The sequence below is a fragment of the Acomys russatus genome, chromosome 9 (assembly GCF_903995435.1).
Source record: "Acomys russatus chromosome 9, mAcoRus1.1, whole genome shotgun sequence".
In the NCBI taxonomy this organism is placed as follows: domain Eukaryota; kingdom Metazoa; phylum Chordata; class Mammalia; order Rodentia; family Muridae; genus Acomys; species Acomys russatus.
The window spans coordinates 8,073,801-8,097,625 of record NC_067145.1 but is presented as its reverse complement, the minus strand read 5'-3'; the positions used below and the strand labels follow the sequence as shown (position 1 = coordinate 8,097,625).

Below are 23,825 nucleotides of genomic sequence, written 5' to 3'. Positions count from 1 at the left end.
ATCCGTGGAGCCATCCCACTGGCCCAGCATATGACTATCATGAGGTGGTTATGTCGGGATATTTCTAGTCACCTTTAGAAATTTTATAACTGTCCAAGTCTGTTGACTCAAAGTGTAGTGGCCTCTGGTTATATATGGGTTTACTTCTTTTTTGAAAACTGGGAGAGTGAATTGGAGTGTCCTGGTTCTAGGCAGAGCATGCAGAAGCGTTCTTGTAACAGCATGACTTGACTAGGCATAATACTTCTAGGGCAAAATATTTATCTCTATCTCTCTGAGGCAAAGTTAACCCCCAGGTGCTATTGCTGTCTGGTTTCCGTGCAGTGTAAAAATCCAGGAAATCAGTCTTAGAATGGATGTGCCATGTATCCATGTGATTGAAACTCATCCTGTGAGGTTGGTAGAATGAAGGAAGGGGGGCGGGCATCAATCACTATGATAGGTTAATAGTGGGTGATTCTCCTAAACGGTGGTTTTGTTTTTTTTTTCATATGTGTTCACTTATGAGAAATGTAAGTCGTTGGACTGGATTTCTAGACTGTCGAGTGATGTGCCTTAAGAATACTCATATAAATCATACGTGCATGAGTAATCAGTTCAGTGGTTCAGTCCTGCACCCATGCCGATACAACCTCCAGTCAGAATGAAATAGTTGGTGACACCAGGTGGTTTTTAAAGGGGGATCATTCGCCTTACAGTGGGGCTTGTGCGGCTGCGTTGAAGAGAATGTGCAGGGCACTGCTGTGTTGCTATACCTCACCCAGAGGGTTCCCCTGTGCACAGCAGGCTCTGGGATTGGCTGTCTGAGGTGAACATGCGCAGTGTTCTGCTGCTTGGCACTGTCTTGTGCGGAGTCTCCTCTCCTGCTCTGACAGGCAACTCTGTCTGTCCGCCCCCCCCCCCCCCCACCACTTCCCCCTCCCGGGACATCTTTCGGTGTTTGACGAGCTATTATTCTAAAACACAGCCCGTGTCACTAGAGTACAAATGAGAAACAGTTCTCAGAAGCCAGCAGGATGTCCACATCCTCTGACCTTCCCAGAAGACACTCCGGCAGCATGGAAAATGACCTGATTGCATCTTCACAGTGTTGAAGATGAGAGGCTACTTGAGTCAGGGAGAAGCAAGTGTGCATTGCACACACACTCCTCACAACTCAGCATGTCCCTGCAGTTGTTTGGCATTGACTTGTAGTGATCTCTGAGCCAGAAACTTGTAGTCTTGACAGCCTAAAGATGGAGCCCCAGGACTTGCCCCAGGAAGACCAGAAATCTGGACTACTTCTGGAAGTGGGGCTGTCAATTCTCAGCCTAAAGACGGCTGTTGAAACCCTATTCCATGTCACGTTGATTCTCTGCACTTGGATGGCTTGTCTTTCTAGGAGAATGGCTTCCCACCTGTGTCTCTGTTCATGCCTCCTTATGTTTTTAAACAAGACTATTTAAACTCAGTATTTGCATTTCAGTCTCTGAGTATAAGATATTTCTTGTCAAAGGTGCCAATGCTCAATAATCTGATCAACAGGTTTTCTATGGTTGGTGTTGGCTTTTAGTGGTGTTAGTGGCTGGTTAGTTTGTTGGTTGGTTGCTATTTTACACTTGTTTTGTTTGTGTGTGTTGGGGTTTGTTTGTTTTTTTGTTTTTTGTTTTGGTTGATTGATGGGTTAGTTTGGTTTGGGATTTTATTTTGGTTTGGTTTTGATAATAGTGTTGGGTTATGGTTGGTTGGTTGGTTGGTTGGTTGGTTGTCAGTTGGTTTCAGTGGCGTTGTAGTACAGACAGTCTTATTTTGTAGCCCAGGCTGGCTTTGAACTCACTTTGTTATCTCAGCTAGCTTTGATCTTCCTGCCTCAGCCTGTCAAAAGCTAGGAATCCAAGTGAGCCCTACCAAATCCAGGCTGACAGTTGTATCGATTAAGTGCTGATTATAGAATTATTGCTAAAAAAACTGAGTTTTTTCATGTGTATTTATTATCCTATTTAGGGGACATTCCTAGGGCTAAGTTAGTTAAAATGGCTTAAAATGATGAAACTTCTATTTTGACAGTAGTAGTCCAGGGACTGTAGAGTATGCCTCTTTCATTCTAGCGAAGCAGAGTCCAGTAAATTAAAGCTTAATGCACTTCTCATGTTTGGCCACTAGGAGATGAAATCCTCGATGTAAACGGCATACCAATAAAGGGCTTGACGTTTCAAGAGGCCATTCACACCTTCAAGGTAATGGTGTTGCTGTGGATCTCCTTTGTCAGCTCCCTCTGTCCCTTCTGGGATTTGCTTCTTCATAATAAGAGCAATCTGAGCTTTCCACCCACCCACCTACTTGTTTTTGCAGCAAATCCGAAGTGGGTTGTTTGTCCTCACGGTGCGCACTAAGTTACTCAGCCCCAGCCTTACACCATGCTCCACTCCCACACACATGAGCAGATCGAGCTCCCCAAACTTCAACACCAGTGGGGGAACCCCAGCAGGAGGAGGCCAAGATGAAGGTGGCTCTTCTTCCCTGGGTCGGAAGGCTCCTGGCCCTAAAGACAGAATTGTCATGGAAGTCACACTCAACAAAGGTAATATTAACTGTTCCTTGCTCCCCTTGCTTTCTCCTGAATAACAGGAACTGTTCTTCCATCCTTTTTTTAAATTGGTCCTTTAGAACCACCTGCTGTTCTCTAAATGGCCAGGGTAGTCAGAAGGAGAGATGTTTAATCATTTTACATGAGTGAGGAGAAGTCGCCAGTAACCTAATCTTTAAAGCTCTCCTGGGATGAATCACTGTGCGTCAGAGACTCAAGTTAAAATGAGTAGCTGAAGTCTAGCATTCTAAAGTTGTAAAGAATTAAAGGAGACAGTCAAGAATAAGTTCAGACTCGTAGCTATAAATCATAGGTTCTCAGCACATCTACTGCCTTTTCACACGTTTCCCCTCCCCAACAAGTACTAACTGTAGAATGATGGTCAACAATTATAAATAACCAAGAAATTAGTGGACTGCCAAAAAAAGTCTAAAAGGTTTTATATCCAGGATAAAAATATTAGTCATTCTCCAGCTATTTCCAGAGACAAATTTGAGGAAGTTCTTCAGACTAAGCAGAGAGTAGAACATTAGATAACCCGAATAGCAGGGCTTACGTCCTGCATCTGGACCAAGCCAGAAGCTCACTGGTCTGGTACCTATTAACACTGGTTAAGTTGCTACCACATTTTCTTGTCCCTGTGTAATGTTTGCTCTTGTTGTCTTTGTGTCATGCCTCTCCCAGAGCCAAGAGTTGGATTAGGCATTGGTGCCTGCTGCTTGGCCTTGGAAAACAGTCCTCCGGGTATTTACATTCACAGCCTTGCCCCTGGATCAGTGGCCAAGATGGAGAGCAAACTGAGGTTAGTAACATCCTACATCCCTGGCATGATAGAGTCCTGGTGTGGGCTTGAGCTGTGAAGACACACATTGACATCGGCTTAGATGGACACGGACAGAGGGACAGAGAGAGACATGAAGCCCAGGCTGGTTTTGAACTTACTATATAGCCAAGAATGACCTTAAACTTCTGGTCCCGCTGCCTCTACTTCCCTAATGCTTGGACCATAGGTGTACCACTATGCCCATCTGCTCTACTTAATTTTCCTTTGACCCTCATTCTAATAATATAGCCAAGATTCTAATAATATAGCCAAGACGGAAGTTAATAGCATCTTCAAAGATGAAAAGCTTTATATGAATCAAGTGTGGTTGCATCACGGGACTTTGAATTTTGTTTTCTGTGGTGACTTTAATAATTAATAATTGACACACTCTAGAATCACCTGAAAGTCTCACTGAGGGGTTGTCTGGAACAGGTTGGCCTGTGGGCATGTCTTTGGGGATTGTTTTGTCTTATGTTAATTGTGGTGGGAAGTCTGTCCACTAAGGGTGGCACCATTCTCTAGGAAAGGGATTCTGAGTTGGAGAAAAGTGGAGAAAGCAAATCAAGCGCATGCTCTTAAGTATCAGTATGACTAGAGAGTTCAAGTTCCCATTGCCTTGACTTCCCACAGTGATGGAGCGCAACCTGGAGTTGTGAGCTACATAAGCCCTTTGTCATACACTGTTTTTTTTGTCCCATTTTATCACAGTAACAGGGAAAAAAAAAATTGAAACAGCTTTCCTACCTGCTTTGTTGCCTTTGGACTCAGAAGTTCAGTGTCAGAATTTTGACAGCATACAACTCTACACAATTATCTGTGGTTGTTTTAATATCCTCTTCCACTTTTTATTCATTTATGCAAACGTTATCCTATAACCTAAAACTGCTTATATCGTTTAAGTGGCTTGATGCAAAAAAGCCCTGAAATCATGTGTATGTGGGAGGTCTTATTAATAGTTTTTGAGCTTTTTCAGTAGTTTTCACTGCCATTTGAGTGATGGTGACTAAAATCATAGACCATTAGATTTCTTGCCGCAGATAGTTGACTTGCGTTAGTTACCAGCATTCCGTGTATACAAGAAATATTAATTTTTTTCACTGTAATTGCAGTGGTTGGTGCCCACCTAAACCTCACAAAAATGTGCACATGTTACACAAAGCACTCTGTTCAAACAATATCGCCTTTCTCCCCATAAGCCTCTAGGTCCTTTGGCAGTCGAGGAATTGTCAAAACAGCATTTGTTGAAGTTGCCATCTTGGAGGCTGTGTTAGTAGATTCTATTACATTTTTCGTTAATCATCAGAGTGAATTTCCATATGAAAAAAAAAACTTAGCAAATCAGTCAAAAGTACATTAAAGAAAATATACTTTTAGAACCCAAGGAAAAAAAAATCCTTTAATGGCATCCCAAGTTGATGTTTCTCTCTTGAATGGTTCCATATGCCTGGGGCCAGCCAAATGAGCATTCCTCAAACCCGTGTAAAGGGTCTTTGTTCTCTCCTGCTGAGCACTCTCCCGATAATTTCAAGTCAAAATAGGCAACTTGTCCTAAATTTCTCATTTGTTCAAATTTGAAATATTTTTACAAATTCTTAGGTAACCTTGGAGCGTCAGGTATTTCCTCCTTTAACTATATTACAATAATCATTTCAAGATGGTAGGAAAAAGGAAGAAACCAGTGGTGGTCAAGAGGCTATCATGTGATAATCAAATCACATAGACCTGAGATGAGTCAAGTATGCCATATTTGAGTGGCCTCTGTGAGCCTCCTACTTAAAAGTAATACTTCAGCCTACCTGAAGTGTTACTGTAGAACCTACTTTGTATAGGACCTCATATACAGTAGGTGCTCAATAAGTGGCCCCCTTCTTTGTTGTCTTTTTTAAAAAGACATATATACACACATGTATATATATCTTTATACACACACACACACAACATACTGCCTGCATGTGTGCCTGCCCTCCAGAAGAGGGCCCCAGATCTCATTATAGATGGTATGAGCCAACATGTAGTTGCTGGGAATTGAACTCAGGACCTTTGAAAGAGCAGCCAGTACTCATAACCTCTGTCTGAGCCATCTCTCCAGCCCCCTTTTTGTCTTTTTATCAGTTTTCTTTACATTTACTCTTTCTGATAATGACCTTGGTCAATTTAAAATGTGATGTTCATATGAATATGTTGCTCTTTATATGTGTTACAAAGATGAAAGAATGTCATTTGCTTCTTTGAAGTATTCAGAGAAGATTTCATATTCTAAAGCCCTTCCTGAAAGCTGCCTTAGATTCTAAAAATCTGACTGTTGCCACAATGTGTTATTGTATCCTCCCTCTCTAGCCGGGGAGACCAAATCCTGGAAGTGAACTCTGTGAACGTGCGCCATGCAGCTTTAAGCAAAGTGCACGCCATCTTAAGTAAATGCCCTCCAGGACCCGTTCGCCTGGTCATCGGCCGACACCCTAATCCAAAGGTGAGGTGTTCCACCGTGCTGTGAATATGGGACAGTGGCTTGGCTGCTTGTTTGGCCAGTGACAGCATTCACACACGAGCCTATCTGCTGCGGTGAGAGAGTTCACGCAGCCGGGGCTGGGCATCAGTCTATAAATTGTTGATGCATGTGGGAAGTGAACCTTGTATCTAGTCTTCTTCATCTACGTGGTCTAAAAATTTATTGGAAAATGCTGTCGAAGTTATTTGGTGAATTTAAAATCTGAGCTCATGGTAACCACTTGGCTGGCTGGCTGGCTGTTAGTGAGATACCTAACATCTACATCCAGAAAACCTGACCATGCCAGACTAGATAATCTCTGTAAACTCACTGAGCTTTGAGATAAGAAATCTTAGGGGTGGCTCACCTGGGAGATGGTCAGTGAATAAAGCGGTTGCCACGCAAGCATAGGGATTGGAGTTCGGATCTCCAGAACGCACGTACAGCCTGGTGTGGTAGGTCACATCTGTAACCCCAGAAAGCCTGTGGTGAGATGGGAGGCAGAAACACGAGGATCTCCAGAAGCATGCAGACCAACTAACTGTGTCTGGACAGAGAACAACACGTGACTCTGCCTCGAGGCAGACGGTAAGAACGCACACCCAAAGCTGTCCTCTGACTCCACACATGTACTCACACGCTTGCATACACACACATACAGCGCACACACGAAAAAGAAAACAATCTCTTTTTAGCCAGACTTTTCTTTGCCCACATGTTGGGAATTCTATCCCGTGTAAGTTCAGTGTCAATTTATTTTTGAAGCTAATTGAGAGAATTTTAAACTGCATTCAAGTAAGAAATAAAAAGGTGTTGTAAGAGAGACGGCATAGCAGTTAAGAGCACTTGCTGTTCTTGCAAAGGGCCTGAGTTCAGTCACCAGCACCCACACGGTAGCTTATTACTACCTGAACTCATATTTTAGGGGATCTAATGTCCTGTTCTGGTCTCTGAGGGCATGAGGCACATAAACAGTATGTATACATACATGTAGGCAAGCACTCATACATGTAAAATAAAAATAAATACATCTTAGAAGAAGAAAGTGTATAGTTCAGTGACAGTCATTGCCTGGTGTGCTCAGGGCCCTGGGCTTAATCTCTAATGCCACAAAAATAAAATGATTAATTAATTAAAACTAACTTGGCTAATATATTTAATTCACTTCCCACTGACTGCAGATGCATTCCTATCAAATGTTATAGATCCTTTGGGGACAGTTCATTGTCCCTCACGGAACAAACATCTCCAGCTCTGAGAAGGAAGGATTCCTTCTTCATATCTCCTTTTAAGAGGGAAAAAAAAAAAAAAACAACCCTGTTTGTCTTATTGGATGGTTCTCACCTCTCACAATTTAAATAAACGAAAATAGGTTGAAATCTAGGTGTGCAAACCCACTTCCTTATTTGCAAATGCTGCTCTGTGGGGTTTGCTTTCATCAGAGTTGGGGAAAATAAAGGCCAACATTTCAAACAAACTTTGATGTTCAAATGATTGATTTTATTAGATATCAAACAGGATCCTATCTTTTCCTGTCTGGTGGGTCAAGTCCTTGAGACTGAATTTCTTAGCCCATGCTAGAAGCTTTTCTTCCAACTGCTTGCACACAGCGTAGACACACACCGAAAGTCCTCCATCGTGTGGGTTGTACTCACTTTGTCTGGAACTGGTTTTGTTTGTTCTGCTAAGGATATCTTTCTGGACTTGTGTCATGTGGATAGCTCCACATGCGAGAAGAGGAGCATCCAAGAATGGGCACAGAACTCCCAGTATCTCAGCCCACTTTCTGCTTGTGAAGATGAGCATAGGTAGTCTTTGGCTGAGAATGAACAATTAAAACCACCTGTTCTAGCTTCACGTTTGACTTAGCAAGGAAGAAGGACGATCCTTCTAGTCTGATGTCTGTTGGTAGCTCAGCCACAGGTACCACCAGCCTTTGTGACCCTACTAATGAAGGAAAGAGAGTTCCTTTGGAGACCCTGGACAAGATGGCGTGAGTGTCGAGGTTGGGAAGCAGGCAGGCTCCTGTAACGGAGAACCTGCCCTTCCCTGAATTCCGCCAGTCCGTGTGATTCAGATCGCAATTCTCTATGTGAAATTCATCAGCTAATGGTCCCTTGAGCTTCCTTCCACCGGGTGGAAGGCGATGGCAGCATCCCAGAGCTACACAGATGGACTCTCACAGTCCCCTGAGAAGGGGCTCTTAACCTGACATCCATGGAGTCTTACAAAGACTTCACAGATTATACCAATTTGGGAACATATTTGTGTTTGTGGGCGACAGGCAATAACTTATATCAAACTTTCAGTCATGCCAACAACAGGCAACTGTTGCATTAAGGTGTAAGAACTTTAGACAAATGGCAGGACTGAACTGGCTTAAAGAGATGTCCTCTTCTGACCTCAGTAGATTCTTCTATAATTAAGATCTAAGAGCTCACTTCTTTTTTTTTAAATTGAAATGACTTTTTCAACTGATGGCTCATAAACACTGTTTTGTGATCTCTCCACTTTACAGCTGCTTTTAAATCCTTTAAGTGAAGCCATAGTCACCTCAACAAGTTCAGCTCAACCCACTGTATAAAATAATTTGTGGGAAATACTCAATGTAAAAAAATTAGCTTGTTTCCAAAGTTATGACCAGACTGTATTTAAGCTCAAAAGGTGCAAAACATTGGCTCTTCCTGATATGCTACACATGAGACGTATCATTTTATTATGCCCTGAGTGGTCCCAGGCTCTCATGCTTCTTGGACTTTATATCTCTGAAGGCTCCATCGGTAGCTTCTGTTTGTTTGGTTTTGTTTTTGAGACAGGGTTTATCTGTGTAACCCTTGGCTTTCCTGGAGCTCACGCTGTAGACCAGGCTGGCCGCCTGCCTCAGCCTCCCGAGTGCTGAGTGGTGGTGTTTTGTTGTGTTAGTCCTGGCCTGTGCAGATAAGCACCGACAATCTGTAAACCCTCATCTTGGTCTGGAGGTGTGAAGACCGTGATGATGCCGGACAGATCCGCACTGGTGGTCGCTGCTGCTGTTTGTTGTTCATTTGTTTTAGGTTTTCTTCCCCTAGATTGCTTGATCTACATGCATTCTCAGAAATGTCTTCCCCTGGTCCTTGTTTGTTTGTTTGTTTGTTTGTTTGTTTGTTTTAAGAATTTGATTTAGGATCTCTTTTATTTTTTTATTTTTTTTATTATTATTATTATTATTATTATTATTATTATTATTATTATTATTATTATTATAGAATCTCTTTTACTTGTAAACTATTTCTGCTACTGTCCCTGTAGTTCCCTCTGGGTCACAATTAACACCATTTCGCTTTGCGATTCTAGCAAGCTAGAGCAGTTCCCAGCTCCTTCCTCAACTTAGATGCCAACATTCACATCAGCTCGCTGTCCAGCACGCTGTAGCTGACCTAACACCCCCAACCCCCCGCGGCATTGAGAAGCCACTGGCCTCGAGGCCTGTCTGGCTTCCAGGATGGTGATTTGTTCAGGCTGCTTCATCTCAGCCCAAAAGCTTTTCTTGCCAACACAACCCATATCAAAACAGGATTTCAGTGCAGAGCCTAATCACCGTTATGGACGGGTGGTCTGAGACCCCATTGGACACACAAATAGATTCATTTTTCCAGCCACAGTAAAATGGTCTGTGGTACGCTGGAGATGTGCCCAGCAAAACCGCACTTCAGAAGTGGACCGGCCTTCACGTTTTCTCCTAGGTCAACATGATTTTCTTGCTTGCCACATGATACTATGTTTTTCTTCTGGTCAAGATTCCATCTTAGATTTAATGTATTTTCGGACCACTTATTCCTCGTTCCATGCCAGGGGTACATTTTGATACAGAATATATGCGCTGCCTTGGTTTTTGTGTGGTTCCAGAAGAAATACCGTAGCGCTTTCTTCTCTCCTGTTTCTCATGATGTGGGGAGCAGTAGCTGCGCAGCTGGGATGGCCAACCCCCGCCGGTCTACACAGCTAAAATGTGCACTTGCTAGGAAAGCAGCTTCTCAATTGTGTTGGGGGGGGGGAGGGGTGGTAACAGAAATTGGCTTTTCTTGCACTCAGAAAAAAAAGTTGCAAACACTGAAAGTCTACTTTCAAGAAAAACACCATCACTGGCTCATTTGCACAGTTATATTTTTGCTTTGTGGAGCAGGGAGTGTGTGTAAGTGTACCTATTTTATTTCCCTTGAAGCCCACTCTAAAGTATTACATAACTGCCACGGTGTGAGTATGATTTGTCTATTAAGGCAAACCCTGTATTTATTTATTAAGACAAATCCACATTCTTGTCCAAAGAGGATTTATGTTAAATATTATTTTAGTATACAAAATTACCATCCTAAGTTTAAAATATTCTTAGCTTTGAAACTAAGAGTTCTAATTATCTTTTGAAATAGGATCACAGTTTGGTATATAGCAAGCTTTATAAAGAAATTTCCCATCATTAGTGACAGTTAAGGATAATGGTTAGGGATCAGGGAAATAAAAAGATCCCGGCTTTATAATCACAAGGGCCTGGTTTCAGAGTCCTACCTCACATGTAAAAGCTAGGCACAGCAGTGCCCCTCTGAAACCCAATGCTGAGTAGGTGGTGGGGCCAGCCAGGCCCCTGTAATGAGGTCATTCAGCCTAACCAATCATTGAGCTCTGGGTCCAGTGAGGGATCCTGTCCCCAAAATAAGATACCGTGATAAAGGAAGACATGCAGTGTCAACATCTGGCCTCCATGTGGAGACACACATGTGCATACACACAGGAATGTTTTTTAAAATCAGAATAAATTGAAAATCTTTAAAAGAACAGGATTAGCACTGTATTAATAAATACAGAAAAAGATGGAAGAAATACAAAAATCACTTTTAAAGAACTTCATAATAATGATTATTTCAGCAAAAAAATCAGTAATGCTAAAATGAAAGATGTTATGAGGGAGCCCAATACTTTGTATGCTAATTTTAAAAATTAATACTGTACATGCAAACACTATATATGGGTACAGGGTGCTTCTATAGCCTCAAACTATCTCTATACAGACTCAGTGATGAGAAAGTTCCAACAGAGAAGTCTGGCTCAATACAAAGTAACTAAGAGATCAGAGTTCATTGCATCCAGTTGTAGAGTGGCCCATGAGTGACTGAAGGGGAAACAATCTCCATACCCTTTCTGAACAATCAAAACAGAATCTGAAGCTAAGCATGAGGTAACATCAGATAGGTCCAAATAAAATGCTTCAATTGTCCTGAGCTCCTTTCGGACACCAGTATCTTCAAAGACAAAAGACTCAGTACAGGTTCAGGTTTTAGAAGGCAGAAAAACTTGGGAAGTTAAAGACAGGCAGATCTCTGTGAGTTCAAAGCCAGACTGGACTACATAGTTCCAGGACAGCCAGAGCTACATGGTGAGACCTTGTCTTGGGGCAAAACGACTAAAGACAGATGGCAGCTAGGTCCTAGATGGCCAGAATCGTCTTCCTATAAAACAACAAAACTGGGACACACGAATCACAGCAGGTCTAAAAGAGTTCAGTGACATGGCACCGAGTGTAAATCCTTACATTACTGTGCATGTTTAGCTCAAGAGGAAGATGCACACTAATTTGCATTTTGGAGGAAAGCCCTTGCCTCTGCACAGCCTGGTGTCACACCCTGGGAACTAGCTGTAGCCGATGGGCACTTTTGAGTAGGACTTCAGAAGGGTGCTGTTAGAGCACCAGCTAGCCACGGAACACAAAGAATATATAGTTCCTGCATCGGCCAAAAGGACTGTGGTGACTTGACGGAGCAGCTTTTCTTTTTTTTTAATCCATCATTAAATATTTACAAGCCAAAGAACATAGTATCTGCAACTTGCAAACAATTCAGCAAAAAGAGAAGGGGGACCGTAAATGTGGTGATGTGTTAAAAATTAATGAATTTGGGGGACTGAAGAGATGGCTCAGGGGTTAAGAGTCCTGGCTGCTCTTACAATAGTGTATTTAGACAAATAGTACAGTAAGAACGGTCTTGCACTGTGCTTGCATATTTTATAGATTTTTTGTTAGAATAAATTTTTTATTACATTTTTACTTTTGTGAAGATGTGCATGTGTTGGTGGTACACGTGCCGCAGTGTACATGTGGAGATCAGAGGCCAACTCGTGGGAGTTGAGTCTCTCCCTCTACCACACTGGTCCCAAGAACGGAACTCAAGCGTGTGGCAGGCACCTATATTTGATAAGGCATCTGGCCATCCCCAAGGGCTTTTTTTTTTTTTTTAAATAATCTTAATTTTTAAGTTATTTATTTTGAGTTTTTTTGAGACCGGGTTTTTCTGTGTAGCTATAGAGATTCACCTGCCTCTGTCTCCCGAGTGCTGGGACTAGAGGTGTGAGCCACCACTGCCTAGCTAATATTTTTGTTGGTTTGGTTTGGTTTGGTTTGGTTTTGGGTTTTTTTGTTTTGGTTTGGTTTTGGTTTTTTGAGATAGGGTTTCTCTGTGTAGCCTTGACTGTCCTGGACTTGCTTTTGTAGACCAGGCTCCACCTGTCTCTGCCACCCAAGTGCTGGGATTAAAGATGTGCGCCACCACTGCCTGGCCCTTTTTTTTTTTTTTTTTTTTTTTTTTTTTAATTCTTAATTTTAAAATTGCATTTATTTATTTTGTATGTATGTGTTGGGCATGTGCCATCATACAAGTGGAGAAATCAGAGAAACAGCTTTCAGGAGGGTCCTGGGGATTGAACTCTGGCCATCCGGCTTGGCAGCAAGCACCTTTACCTGCTGAGCCATCTCACTGTCCTGACCTTAAGTTCTTTAAGAAAATGAGAGCTAAATGTTCTAGAGAGGTGAAGATACAGCAGATTTGGTAATCAGCAGATGGCAGGGGCCGCTCTTGTGTAGACATTGAAGACACTCAGCACTCAGGTGCAATTGCGTGTTCAGAGTTACTGCATCTAAGGCATTCTTAGTCCCTGACCCTCTGAGGAAGTGAATACATGAAACATCTAATTTGTGCTTTCTGCTGAAAATCAGGTTTCTGAGCAGGAAATGGATGAAGTGATAGCACGCAGCACTTACCAGGAGAGCAAAGAAACCAACTCCTCGCCTGGCTTAGGTAGGTAACGGCGCGTTCTTGTTCAATATTGGGAAAAGGTTCTGGTTAAGCTTACCCAGGGGTACTCCCTGCACGGTAGCCTGGGGTTCTCTGCAATTGCTGGGGCTGGTGACAGTCGCTGTCAGACAGTCTACACTCTCTTGGTTCCTTCATTAAGCCAGGCAGAGGCAGGTGGATCGCTGTGAGTTCAAGGCCAGCCTGGTCTACAAAGTGAGTCTAAGACAGCCAAGGCTACACAGAGAAACCGTGTCTCAAAAAACACACACACAAAAAAAGCAAAAAACAAAAAGTGTTTCATTAGAGGCCCAGTAGTCCATGCTGCTTATATGACTCCAAATAATTTGAAGCAAGTTAACAGCCATCCATGAACCTCCAGGGCTCATTTGAAATACGTAGGTCGAGGAGATTGGACGCTAAAACATGAGTAATTTAGTAATGCAGAGTATTATCCATCCAGATGCTGAGATTTCACTATGTGGATTTAGAAGTTTTAATACAAACTACCTCCAGTTTGCTGCTGTAGGCAGCACAAATTCTTCAGTTTTTCTCCTTACGTGGAAACGTTCAGGCAGGGAGGGGCTGCGGCCCTCCTCAGCATCCCTTATGAATTTAAAGCATTGTGTGGAGTTTTAAAGCCATTCCCTTAGGGTGGAGACGTAGGAGGGGGTTCTACCACCATTGCTCACTTGGGCAGAGACGTCTCTGACACTCAGATTGAGACCCAAGGGGAAAAGGAACTTGGAGATACCAGTTACTGGACGGCAGAGGAAAACAAACGGGATTTGGGGCAACCGTGAAATCCCTAATGATTTGCATCCATAATTAATATATTTAAAGTGGCCTCAGCTATAATAGGCTCTTTATTTAGCCTGTACGCTGGGTTCTCTTCATCCCAACATTTCTATTTGATCAGTCAGCAAAGATCTTTTTTTTTTTTTTAAAGCCAGAATTCTCATGCCCTAAATCTCCTTTGCCTGTGACATGTAATTTAAAGTGTACATGCTGAGCTCCTCAGCCTTTGGCTAAGAAGGAAACTCCATCCAGCCACTTCCCTAGTTTTTTCATCAATTTCTTGGATGGGGTTCGTTTGTTCATTCATCCTTCTGGCCATTGACCAAATGTCACTGAGTGCTTGGCACACAGCAGGTGCGGTGTGTAGGCAACACCCCTGCCCTGTGGGTTGTCCAACCGAGGGAAAGGAGAGATACAAATAGCCGTTCACCGTTAATCTGTCCTGTGTGCACACATAGAGCTCTGAGTCAGATAAGACACTCGGTAGCATCACAGAGGGGGAGGCCTCCGAGCCACAGTCTTGCCGCAGGAGTGGAGGCTTGAGGGAGGGAAGTGGGATGGGATGGGGTAGAGGGGTGCCCAGGTAGACTAGATGTGGGGGTGGTCACCCAGGTAGAGTGCATACATGCAACTACCTATGCATGTACCTCGTTAGTGACACTTGGGCAGAGAGCAAGTCTGTTGACTATGCTTGGTCCCTTCCTTTCTGGTGAAAAATGGAAGCCTGCTTGTCACTGGGGCGTCATCACATTCACCGTTTTGCGAATCCCTCCCACACAGGTACCCCCTTGAAGAGTCCGTCTCTTGCCAAAAAGGTGAGTCAGAATTGGGGACCACAAACCAATTTTTAGGAGCCTCTCAGTCAAGCCCGGGACACCCCCTGCCCCCAGCTCATATTTCTGCCTATGAATCCTTTTGGCCACTTTATACAAGGAAGTGGCAGCCATACCTATTGGAAAACAAACACCCAAAGGCCTGTCTGTGTTAGTAAGCACTCATCCAAGAAAAGAGCTGAGCAGCGAAGTAAAAGGCCCGAGCCTTTCAAACTGCTCCCTACAGAATAAAGACAGCTTGGGTTCCTGAGGGCCTGACATTGTCAGGGACATCAGTGGTCCTCAGTCCCACGGGGTCAGGATTCAGACTGGACAACCCCCCACCCCATCCCACCTCCAGGTGTTTCACCAGTTGAGCCATATGGCTTAGCTCTTTCCCTGTCCTTTCCCGTCCCTCTTCGCAGTGGTTTGCTGAGACAGTTGATAAACTATTGATGTAAGGGGTTGGAGAGATGGCTCAGTGGTTAAGAGCACGGACTGCTCTACCGGAGTACCTGGGTTCAATTCCCAGGACCAACACGGCAGCTCACAACTGTCTGTAGCTCCAGTTCTAGGGAATCCAAGACCCTCACACAGACATTTATGCAAGCAAAACACCACTGCACATTAAGTAAGTAATTAATTAATTAAAAACTCTTGTGGTTTTTTTGGTCATTGCTAAAACATGCCCCAACCTCATCTAAAAACAATACCTGGCCCATGTTTTGATGTACTGATGTCCCTTTAGCCACCCTACAGTAGATGGAGATGGGTTGTTGCTGTCACAGTTGTCCCCAGTGATCAGGAAACTCAGGAAAAGCGGGAAACCATCAATGTGGCTCTACTCAGCTCTGGTGTGTCTCCCTAGAGTCCAGCATCTTCTTTTTCAACAGGACTCACTCCTCTCGGAATCTGAGCTCTCCCAGTACTTTGCCCATGACGGACAGGGCTCCCTGTCGGACTTCGTGGTAGCTGGCTCTGAGGATGAGGACCACCCTGGAAGTGGCTGTGACACCTCGGAGGATGGCAGCCTGCTTCCCGGCCCCTCTGGTGAGCAGGAGAGCTCTAGGGGCCCTGAGACTCAGCAGTGCAATAAGCAATAATTAGTTTCCCCACCCCCATCCCTGCTGGAGGCCTCTGGGGTCTGCCTTGCCAAGGACAGCAAGGAGAGAGAGCTGGAAACCGTGCGCCTGGCTGAGTAGAGGCAGCATCTCCTGTGGGTTGTGGTGACCAGCTGTTAATGCAACAGTGGGTGGCTGGGCCCACATTCTACTACCAGAGGTGAAGATGGCGCATCCAGGTACCTGTCCCATGCTATCTACAGCATGCCATCTTTGAGTTCCATGGCATCAAATCAGGGTAGGCAACCCAAGACACTCATAATTGAAGGAATCCCAGGCAAATTCTAGATCTCTTCCCTCATTAGGCTCTTACCGTAATTCCTCTTAGAAAATAGTAAGATAGGGACTGGAGAGATGGCTCGGTGGTTAAGAATCCTGTCTGCTCTTCCAAAGGACCCGGGTTCAATTCCCAGCACCCACATGGCAGCTCACAACTGTCTATAACTCTAGTTCTAGGTGATCTGACACCCCCACACCAATGCACATAAAATAAAAATTAAAAATGAAAAATAGTAAGTAAGATAAAGAAGTGGGGCTGTAAGAACCGCTGTGAGCAAAAGGCCACTTTTCCAAAGCCCTCGAGCCTCTACCCAAATGAGCTCATCTGACACGAACCACACTGCGCTCTCAGACTTATGCTGTCAAGGTCTCCCTTTTCATCTCCAGCATTTAAGCTTCAGAGAGGCACAGGACGCCAGTGGGGACTCAGGGGACTTACATGGGTGTGCAGATGACAAGCCTGTACTTTGCACTGCAGTGTGGACGTTAAGCATGCAAAAGATGTGAGGAGTTGCGTGCATGCCGTGCCTCAAAGATGCCCTTTGCCTTAGGAAGTAGACAGCTTGGGCCGCGCACCACGCCCTTCTGCTAAAGATAGGGAAGGGAGCTCAGGTGATGAGAACTCAGGTGCGACCTGCTAGAAAGGAGTTCTCTGCAGCAGCATGTAGGTCAGACCTCGCCCTGCCCCCCAAACAGCGAGAGACGAAATGAAACGAAACTATAAACTCTCCATCTCTAGAAAGCACGTCCTTCAATTGCGTTTGTTGTTCTTCTTAGGGGTGAGGAGATAGCTCAGTGGGCAGAGTACATGAAACACAAGTGCAAGGGTGAGTGTGGATCCTAGAAGCCACAGAAAGGCAGAAAGCGGTAACCACAGCATAGCGAGAGGAGAGGTAGACAGGAGACTCCTTGCTTGTTTACAGGCCAGCTAGCCTGCCGTGTGCAATGGCAGAAACCAAGAGACCCTGGCCCACAAACAGTCTGGAAGGCGAGGACTGACACCCGAGGTTGGGTTTCAGCCTCTGCCCACACCATAACCACGTGCCTGCCCTCCCACATTTACACCCAGACACACATATTTCTTACCCTCCAACACACACAAGGACATGGTGTGGACATGGATAAATAAAGGGGGTAGGGCAGAGCAAAGGAGAAGCAATAGGCTGTTTGGACCACAAGAAGCTGTAATGTTTACGTGGACATCCAGGGGCCAGAGGCTGTGCGAGTCATGTGTGAATTCAGAAGCGCTTATGTACCACTGGCAGGATTGGTTGTTTTAAGTGGCTGGACGAGGCAGATTTTACTCTTGATCAAGAGGGTATGATTGGAAGAGCAAACCCTGGGGTTTCAAGATTATAAAGTCAGGCCAGATTTTGTCTGATTCTTATATTTCTACATTGCAGCTCACAAGGAGTCGGGAAAAGCCAGGGCCAACAGCCTTGTGACATTTGGAAGCCAGAGGACCTCTGGGCTCTTACACAAGCAGGTGACAGTCACCAGGCAAGCCAGTCTCCCCGGAAGCCCACAGGTCCTCAGGAACCCCCTTCTCCGCCAGAGGAGGGTGCGCTGCTATGACAGCAACGATGCCAGCGATGAAGAAGACTTTGATGGAGAGGGCGACTGTGTCTCACTGCCGGAAGTTCTCCCAGGTCCCAGCAGGCCTCTGGTAGAGGATGACACTAGGCCTGCCTTGACAACCTCTTCCAAAAGTATTGATGTGAGCAAGCAGGAGGAGCGGCCCCCCAAACCTCTGGTCAGCAAGGCCTGCTCCGTGCCTCTCCTTGGCAGCTCACTGGACTTAGAGCACAGTAGCCGAAATGGAATGGTGGGGACCCCTCCCAAGGCAGCCAGCCTGCCAGGCTCTGTGGAAACCTCCAAGAGTGGGCCTGGAGGCTCTGGCAGAAAGGAGATGTCAGGGTCAAAAAGTTCACCAAAGCTGGAATACAGAGTCCCTACAGAGAGCCAGAGGCCAAGGAGCCCGGAAAACCCCACCTCCCAGCCACAGAAGAATGAAACTCTGGTGTCCAGGCACAGGCCTGTGGCCAGGATCAGCCCACACTACAAGAGGTCTGATGTTGAGGCCCCAAGTGGAACAGCCAGTGGACCCTGTGGTCAGGACTTGACCATCCAAGCCCATTCCACGAAAGAGGCTGTCACTGGCCATCAGCCAACTGGAACTGCAGAGAAGGTAACGGACTGCCTTCTTTACTCTTCTGTTAAGTTTGACTACTGTGGAGTGGCGACAGAATGCTGTGTAAGGCGCAGGGTAACTAACCTGGATGGAAGGTGGTGACCGGAGGATTAGCTTTCAACAGTCATCTAATGTGGTGGCAGGTGGCTGTTAGTCATGAGATCACTCAGCCTTTAGGATGTCCTCGCCCCCTCAGCAGGCAGGACACAGGGCCAGTGATGATGATGATGATAATGATGATGATGATGGGAAAGCATTGTGGAGTGGGGCAACTAAAGCCTGGGACCTGGGCCAGTTCGCTCACTAGTTAGCACAAGCTGAGTGAGGACCTGGGCAAGTCATTGAACCTTCCTGAGCCTTGATTCTCTGGACTGTGAGGCCCGGGGTTCGCTCTCTGCCTCAGTTGGCTGAAGGGTGTGGCCAGCAGATGCTAACCGCCCTTCCGTCCAGCTAATGAGCTTATGAGGGATCCTTGATTCTTTCAAGGTCTCTACAGGAATCGTGTGTGCTTAGAGCTACATAGACCTTCAGGTGTGGCAGCGCATGCCTGTAATCCCAGCACTCGGGAAGTGGAGGCAGGAGGGTTGATGAGTTTGAGGCTAGCTCAGGCTACATAACAAGACCCTTGTCTCAATAAAAGAAAATAGCAACTAAAATACCGTCACACAAAATAGCAGGGCTGTGTCCGCTCAAAACTTAGAGTACACCCCCAGCGAATGCAAGTTAACTGATACTACTAATTGTTTGTTTGTCAGTTATTATCTAATCATTCACTTACTTTTTTTCAGTACATCTCTATTTTAGCAAATAGGGGGAAAAGAAATTAATCCAGTCCCTGAGCACAAAATCTGAGGTGATTTTTAAGGCCGTACTAATGAAGCTAGTTTATTGTGATTTAATGTGAAAATAGATTCATAACATCTATATGGACTAGAAGTCTTTTCTTTTTTAACCTTACGCATTCATATTTTCTCAAAAATTTGTCTTCAAGATGCTCATGTTTTATACTATGTGCAGTCAGTGGGTGTGTCGTTTCCTTTTAGAAAATAATGCCAGGGCAGGAGAGGGAGCGCTGGCCCAGCATGTACGCTCACACACAGCCCTGGGTTCGGCCAACTGTAGAAGGCCAGGTCAGGATTTTTTATCATAATTACTCATATGTACTAAAAATAGTTCTTGTCATACGTGGTGTTGTAACATATCTGTCATGTTAGCAGTCCTGATCCGACAGGGCTACAGACGAGATCCCTTGTCAGCACCTACGCAGATATACATGGGGGATGAGTATATTTTTCATTGTATTTAGCGTGTCCATATTCTGTCTCTCTTGGGCTCGCTCATGCTCTCTTTCGCTCTCTCTCCCTCTCTTTGTCTGTCTTTCTCTGTCTCTGTCTGTCTCTCTCATTCACACATGTACAGTGCTGCAAGTTTTAACAGTGAGAGGCCAGCTTGAAGGAGTCGGTTCTCTCCTCTCACCCTGTTGCTTTCAGGGATCAAACTGAGGTAATCAGCCTGGGAGGCAAGTGCTTTTATCATCCCAGCCCGAGATTTAGTAGTTTTACAATATTTGCAGTAAGACCTTTTGAGCGGATAGAGAGATGGCTCAGTCATTAAGAGCCCTGGGTGCTCTTCCAGAAGACCCGGGTTCAGTTCTCAGCACCCACATGGCAGCTCACAACCTCTGTAACTTCAGTCCTGGGGGATCCAGTGCCCGCTTCTAGCTTCTGCGGCCATGAGGTGCACAGGTATTCAAGCAAATACTCATACACATAAATAAAACCTTTTAAAATGGGGGGAGGGGGTCAGGGCAATGGTGGTGCACACCTTTAATCCCAGCACCCAGGAGGCAGAGGCAGGCAGAACTTGAGTTCAAGGCCAGCCTGGACTACAGAGTGAATTCCAGGACGACCAGGGCTACACAGAAAACTCCTGCCTTGAAAAACCAAAATTAATTAATTAAATATTCGAAAGTGGCAGGGGGCTTTTGAGTAACACTTTCATTTAAAATGTTTTCCTCATAAACATTTTAGTTCTAAAATTTGACTTTATGACAAAAGAAAGAATTTCTTGCTCACAATAAGACGCCCTCAGATATGAGAAGCTGAAAACCAAACTTCTCTTTTAGTGTTTTCTATTGTTTCTATTCAGCCCTTTTAAAAAGTGTTTGTGACGTGGTGTGTATTGTTGTTATTGGTGGTGGTGCGTGCGTGCGTGCTTGCATGTGTTTCTGTGTGTATGTTTGTGGGTAGCGCACACAGCTGTGCACTCCTACGGACACTAGCCTAGGTCAGAGGATGGCATCAGGTCTCTGTCATTGTCGGTGTCTGCCTTGACACAGGCCCTCTCACTAAACTGAAGCGTGATGGTTTTCAGCTAAGCTGGCATCTGATGAGCACTGGTGACCCGTCTCATCGCGCTGGGGCTCCAGGCATGAATGCCACACATTTATTTCTGCATGGTGCTGGGGTCTGAACTTGGCTGTCACGTGTGCACAGCAAGCACTCTTCTTGAGCTTCCTCCCCCCACCCCACCCCCCACCCCCAATCCTAGTTACTAAACTCTGTATTAAGGTAAAATTCTTATATAACAGAAAATGATTTTAAAATACAAAAATCCAGGGGTGCTTCCCACTCCACTCTTCCCTGCTTACCAAAAAACAGAAACATACTGAGTTGGCACTATACTCCACTCAGTGACTGATGATTCACAGAATGAGTTTTAACAAAAGTCATGAAGGATACATTATCCCCCCCCCCCTTCTGCTGCCACCTTTGGGCCACTTTATAACACACCAACTCAGTGGATTAATTTCAAATAAATACAGTTGGAATTTTGAGTGAGTTTTAATTTTTTTTTTTTTTTTTTTTTTTTTGTGCTGAGAATTCCATAGTAGAAAGGAAGATAAAATCATTGCCACTTGGCCTTAGGGAGATCCTGGAATATCACACACCGGTTTCATTTCTCCCAACTTGCTGTCTCCCTCGCTATCAAACTTAGGAATTGGTTTTACAGTCTTGGCTACGCTTCCAAAACGTTAGAAGGCACCTCCCACCTGTATAGACCTTCTATTTTTGTAGCTCTTCTCATTTAATCATCTTTTCCTTAAAACCTTTGAAATTTGGCAAGTCTTTTTAATCCCCACTTGAAAGCTGAGCAGTCTGAGGCTTAGGGATGCGGTCCCCAAGCCCAGGATCTGCCAGCTCTCAACCTGATTCCCCTCTGCTGATGATGCTTAGGATGCAGAAACCCTGAAAAGCTATTAACATGGTTTCTGCTTCTCATTGTGCCAGGAACCTTGGGAAAATCCCACCCCAGGGGACAGCTCTGTCCCCACCAACTGTGGACCAGCCAGTACCCCATGCCACCCAAACCCTGGACCCCCCACCGAGAACCTGCAGGGAGCCGCAGCAGACTGTGGGCCACACCCTGAAACTGGTAAGACTGTGTTCTTGTTGGTTCCATTGAGAGACAGGAAAACACACGTCCTAAGAAAAGTATTACAAAAAGACAGCTTTGTGGAGGGAAAAGAGGAAAGTAGTATCTAGGAGACGGCATCATGAAATCGCTGTCCTGCCCCCGCCCACCCCGCTGAGGCCCCAGCACTGCCCCAGCCCCCCACAGGCATTCTACATTAAGTGCATCCATGTTTGATCTTTACTTTGTGATGCAGATGAAACATAAGAAACGGGCTTTTTCCTCCTTGGAACCTTCATAGTCTGCTTGTATGAAATCAAGTGCACCGAGAAGCGGCAGTAAAAACCTCCACAGGGAAAAGTAAAAAATTAATAATAATGTGGGAGAAACTATGTAAGCCTGATGAGAGAAAGACTGGTGGCATGGAAGTAGAAATCATTGCCACTTAGAGCTTGAGGGTTTTTCTTTTTAATATTTATTTATTTATTTATGGTTTTTTCAAGGCAGGGTTTCTCTGTGTAGCTTTGGCTATCCTGGAATCACTTTGTAGACCAGGCTGACCTAGAACTCACAGAGATCCGCCTGCCTCTGCCTCCCCCAGTGCTGGGATCACCAGCCAGCTTGAGATTTTTTTTTTAAGTCAAACTGAATTAAGTGACTTTGTTTCTTTAAAGTGGAAAGAGAAACTTTACTTAGTGGCTAGTAATTGCTGTAATAGCCTGATAGGCCACTGGTGTTGGTGGTCTGTGACAATAGCAATGAGACAGTTTACTTGTCAAGGCAGTCCCCTCAAATTATTACATTTTATTTATTTATTGTATTTATTTATGATGTGTGTCCGTGATGCATGCGTGCGTGTCTGTGTGGGCGTGCCTACATGTCAGGGTCACAAGGCAATTTGCTGTATTCAGTTCTCTCCTGGGGATTGAACTCAGGTCTGAAGGCTGACCGCAGGTGCCCTTACCCATGAGCCTCTTCGCCAGCTCAGGGATGGCCTGCAAATTTAAAATTCGGAACTTTAGAATATTCACCACAGGCTTTTATTTTTGGAGACAAACTCTCACTTTCTAGCCTACACTGGCCTAGAACTTGTGAACTCCGCCTCAGTCAGTCAGTCCTGGGTGCTTGAATCACGGGCACCCCACCACGCCTGTCTTCCCCCTACACGTTGCTGGCTACCACAGAAACCACGCAGGCCGCTGAAGCGCTCCGCAGCTCCCTGTTCCCCAGTCAGGGGTGGGTCTGTTCACCGTGCGCTCTGCTCCGTCTTTCAACTTCGATTCGTAATCAGCCACTGGTGAATGGAACGTTAAAGAACAACTGACGTCACCAATTCGATTTCACTGTGAAGCGTGTTAACCAAGCGGGGTTCCGGGTGAGGAAGCTGGCGTTATGTGGAGGCCATTCACGATGTCACCTTCGTACTGCCTAAGAGTGCATGTTCTGCAGCACAGAGTTCTCCGGCCATTCTCCTGGAACCCACACTGCCCTCAGAATTGATGGGCAGCAAAAGATTACCTTCTTTTATCACCAGAACCAATCTCTTCCTTATTTGAAACGATGCAAATCCATCCAGTCGGGGATTTAGTCTGGGCAGGCTAATTTTCCTAGTCCTGAGGAAGTGTTTACACAGGCAGACTCTTTGGACCAAAGACAAGACCCCTCTTCTGTGTCTGCCACCCCCTCCCTCCCCCCCCCCCCCCCCAATGCTTTTCTACCTGTTCCATGTCAGATTCCAGTGCAATGCAGGTGTTTGTCTGTCCTCTCTGGACTTCCCACCAGTAATAAGCCATAGAGAAGAGCGAAACCAATAGACAAATGTGCCAGGAACTGATGGTGTTTAATATGTAACAGTGCACATATATAAATAACCTTAAAACATACTGTGCTGGGTATCACTGAGTTCTTATATGCAAGCAGCCTGAGAGAATTGGAGTGATGATGCTCTGGCGCCCTCTAGGGCTTTGGAGGTATGCCTCAAGTGTTTGACCCACATGATAAATTACCTACAATTTTTAGTGCTTCTGTCTTTTTGTGGTATTTCCATTTATTTCTCAGTTAAAAGGGCAAGAGAGACCTTGGCTGTTTGGCATGGCTCTTCTTTTTTTTTTTTTTTTTAATTTTACCATGACTAGCTTAACTGCTTTCTGATATACAGGAAAGATAGTCTTCAAAATCTAATTTTTTTTTTGGAAGGGAAAGATCCCCAAACACATAATTAATAAAAGAACCTTTC

At 44.9% G+C, this 23,825-nt stretch overlaps 1 protein-coding gene across 1 annotated transcript in view; it reads left to right on the top strand.

Moving 5' to 3' along the window:
• Pdzd2 (PDZ domain containing 2) overlaps positions 1-23,825 on the top strand; it is a 258,752-nt gene that overhangs the window by 213,665 nt on the left and 21,262 nt on the right. The window contains exons 11-19 of the mRNA XM_051150986.1: positions 2,143-2,216; positions 2,332-2,560; positions 3,251-3,368; positions 5,730-5,862; positions 12,899-12,980; positions 14,553-14,587; positions 15,478-15,634; positions 17,388-18,172; positions 21,466-21,610. Of these exons, the coding sequence (XP_051006943.1) occupies positions 2,143-2,216; positions 2,332-2,560; positions 3,251-3,368; positions 5,730-5,862; positions 12,899-12,980; positions 14,553-14,587; positions 15,478-15,634; positions 17,388-18,172; positions 21,466-21,610 (1,758 nt within the window). The remainder of the gene's footprint in view (positions 1-2,142; positions 2,217-2,331; positions 2,561-3,250; positions 3,369-5,729; positions 5,863-12,898; positions 12,981-14,552; positions 14,588-15,477; positions 15,635-17,387; positions 18,173-21,465; positions 21,611-23,825) is intronic.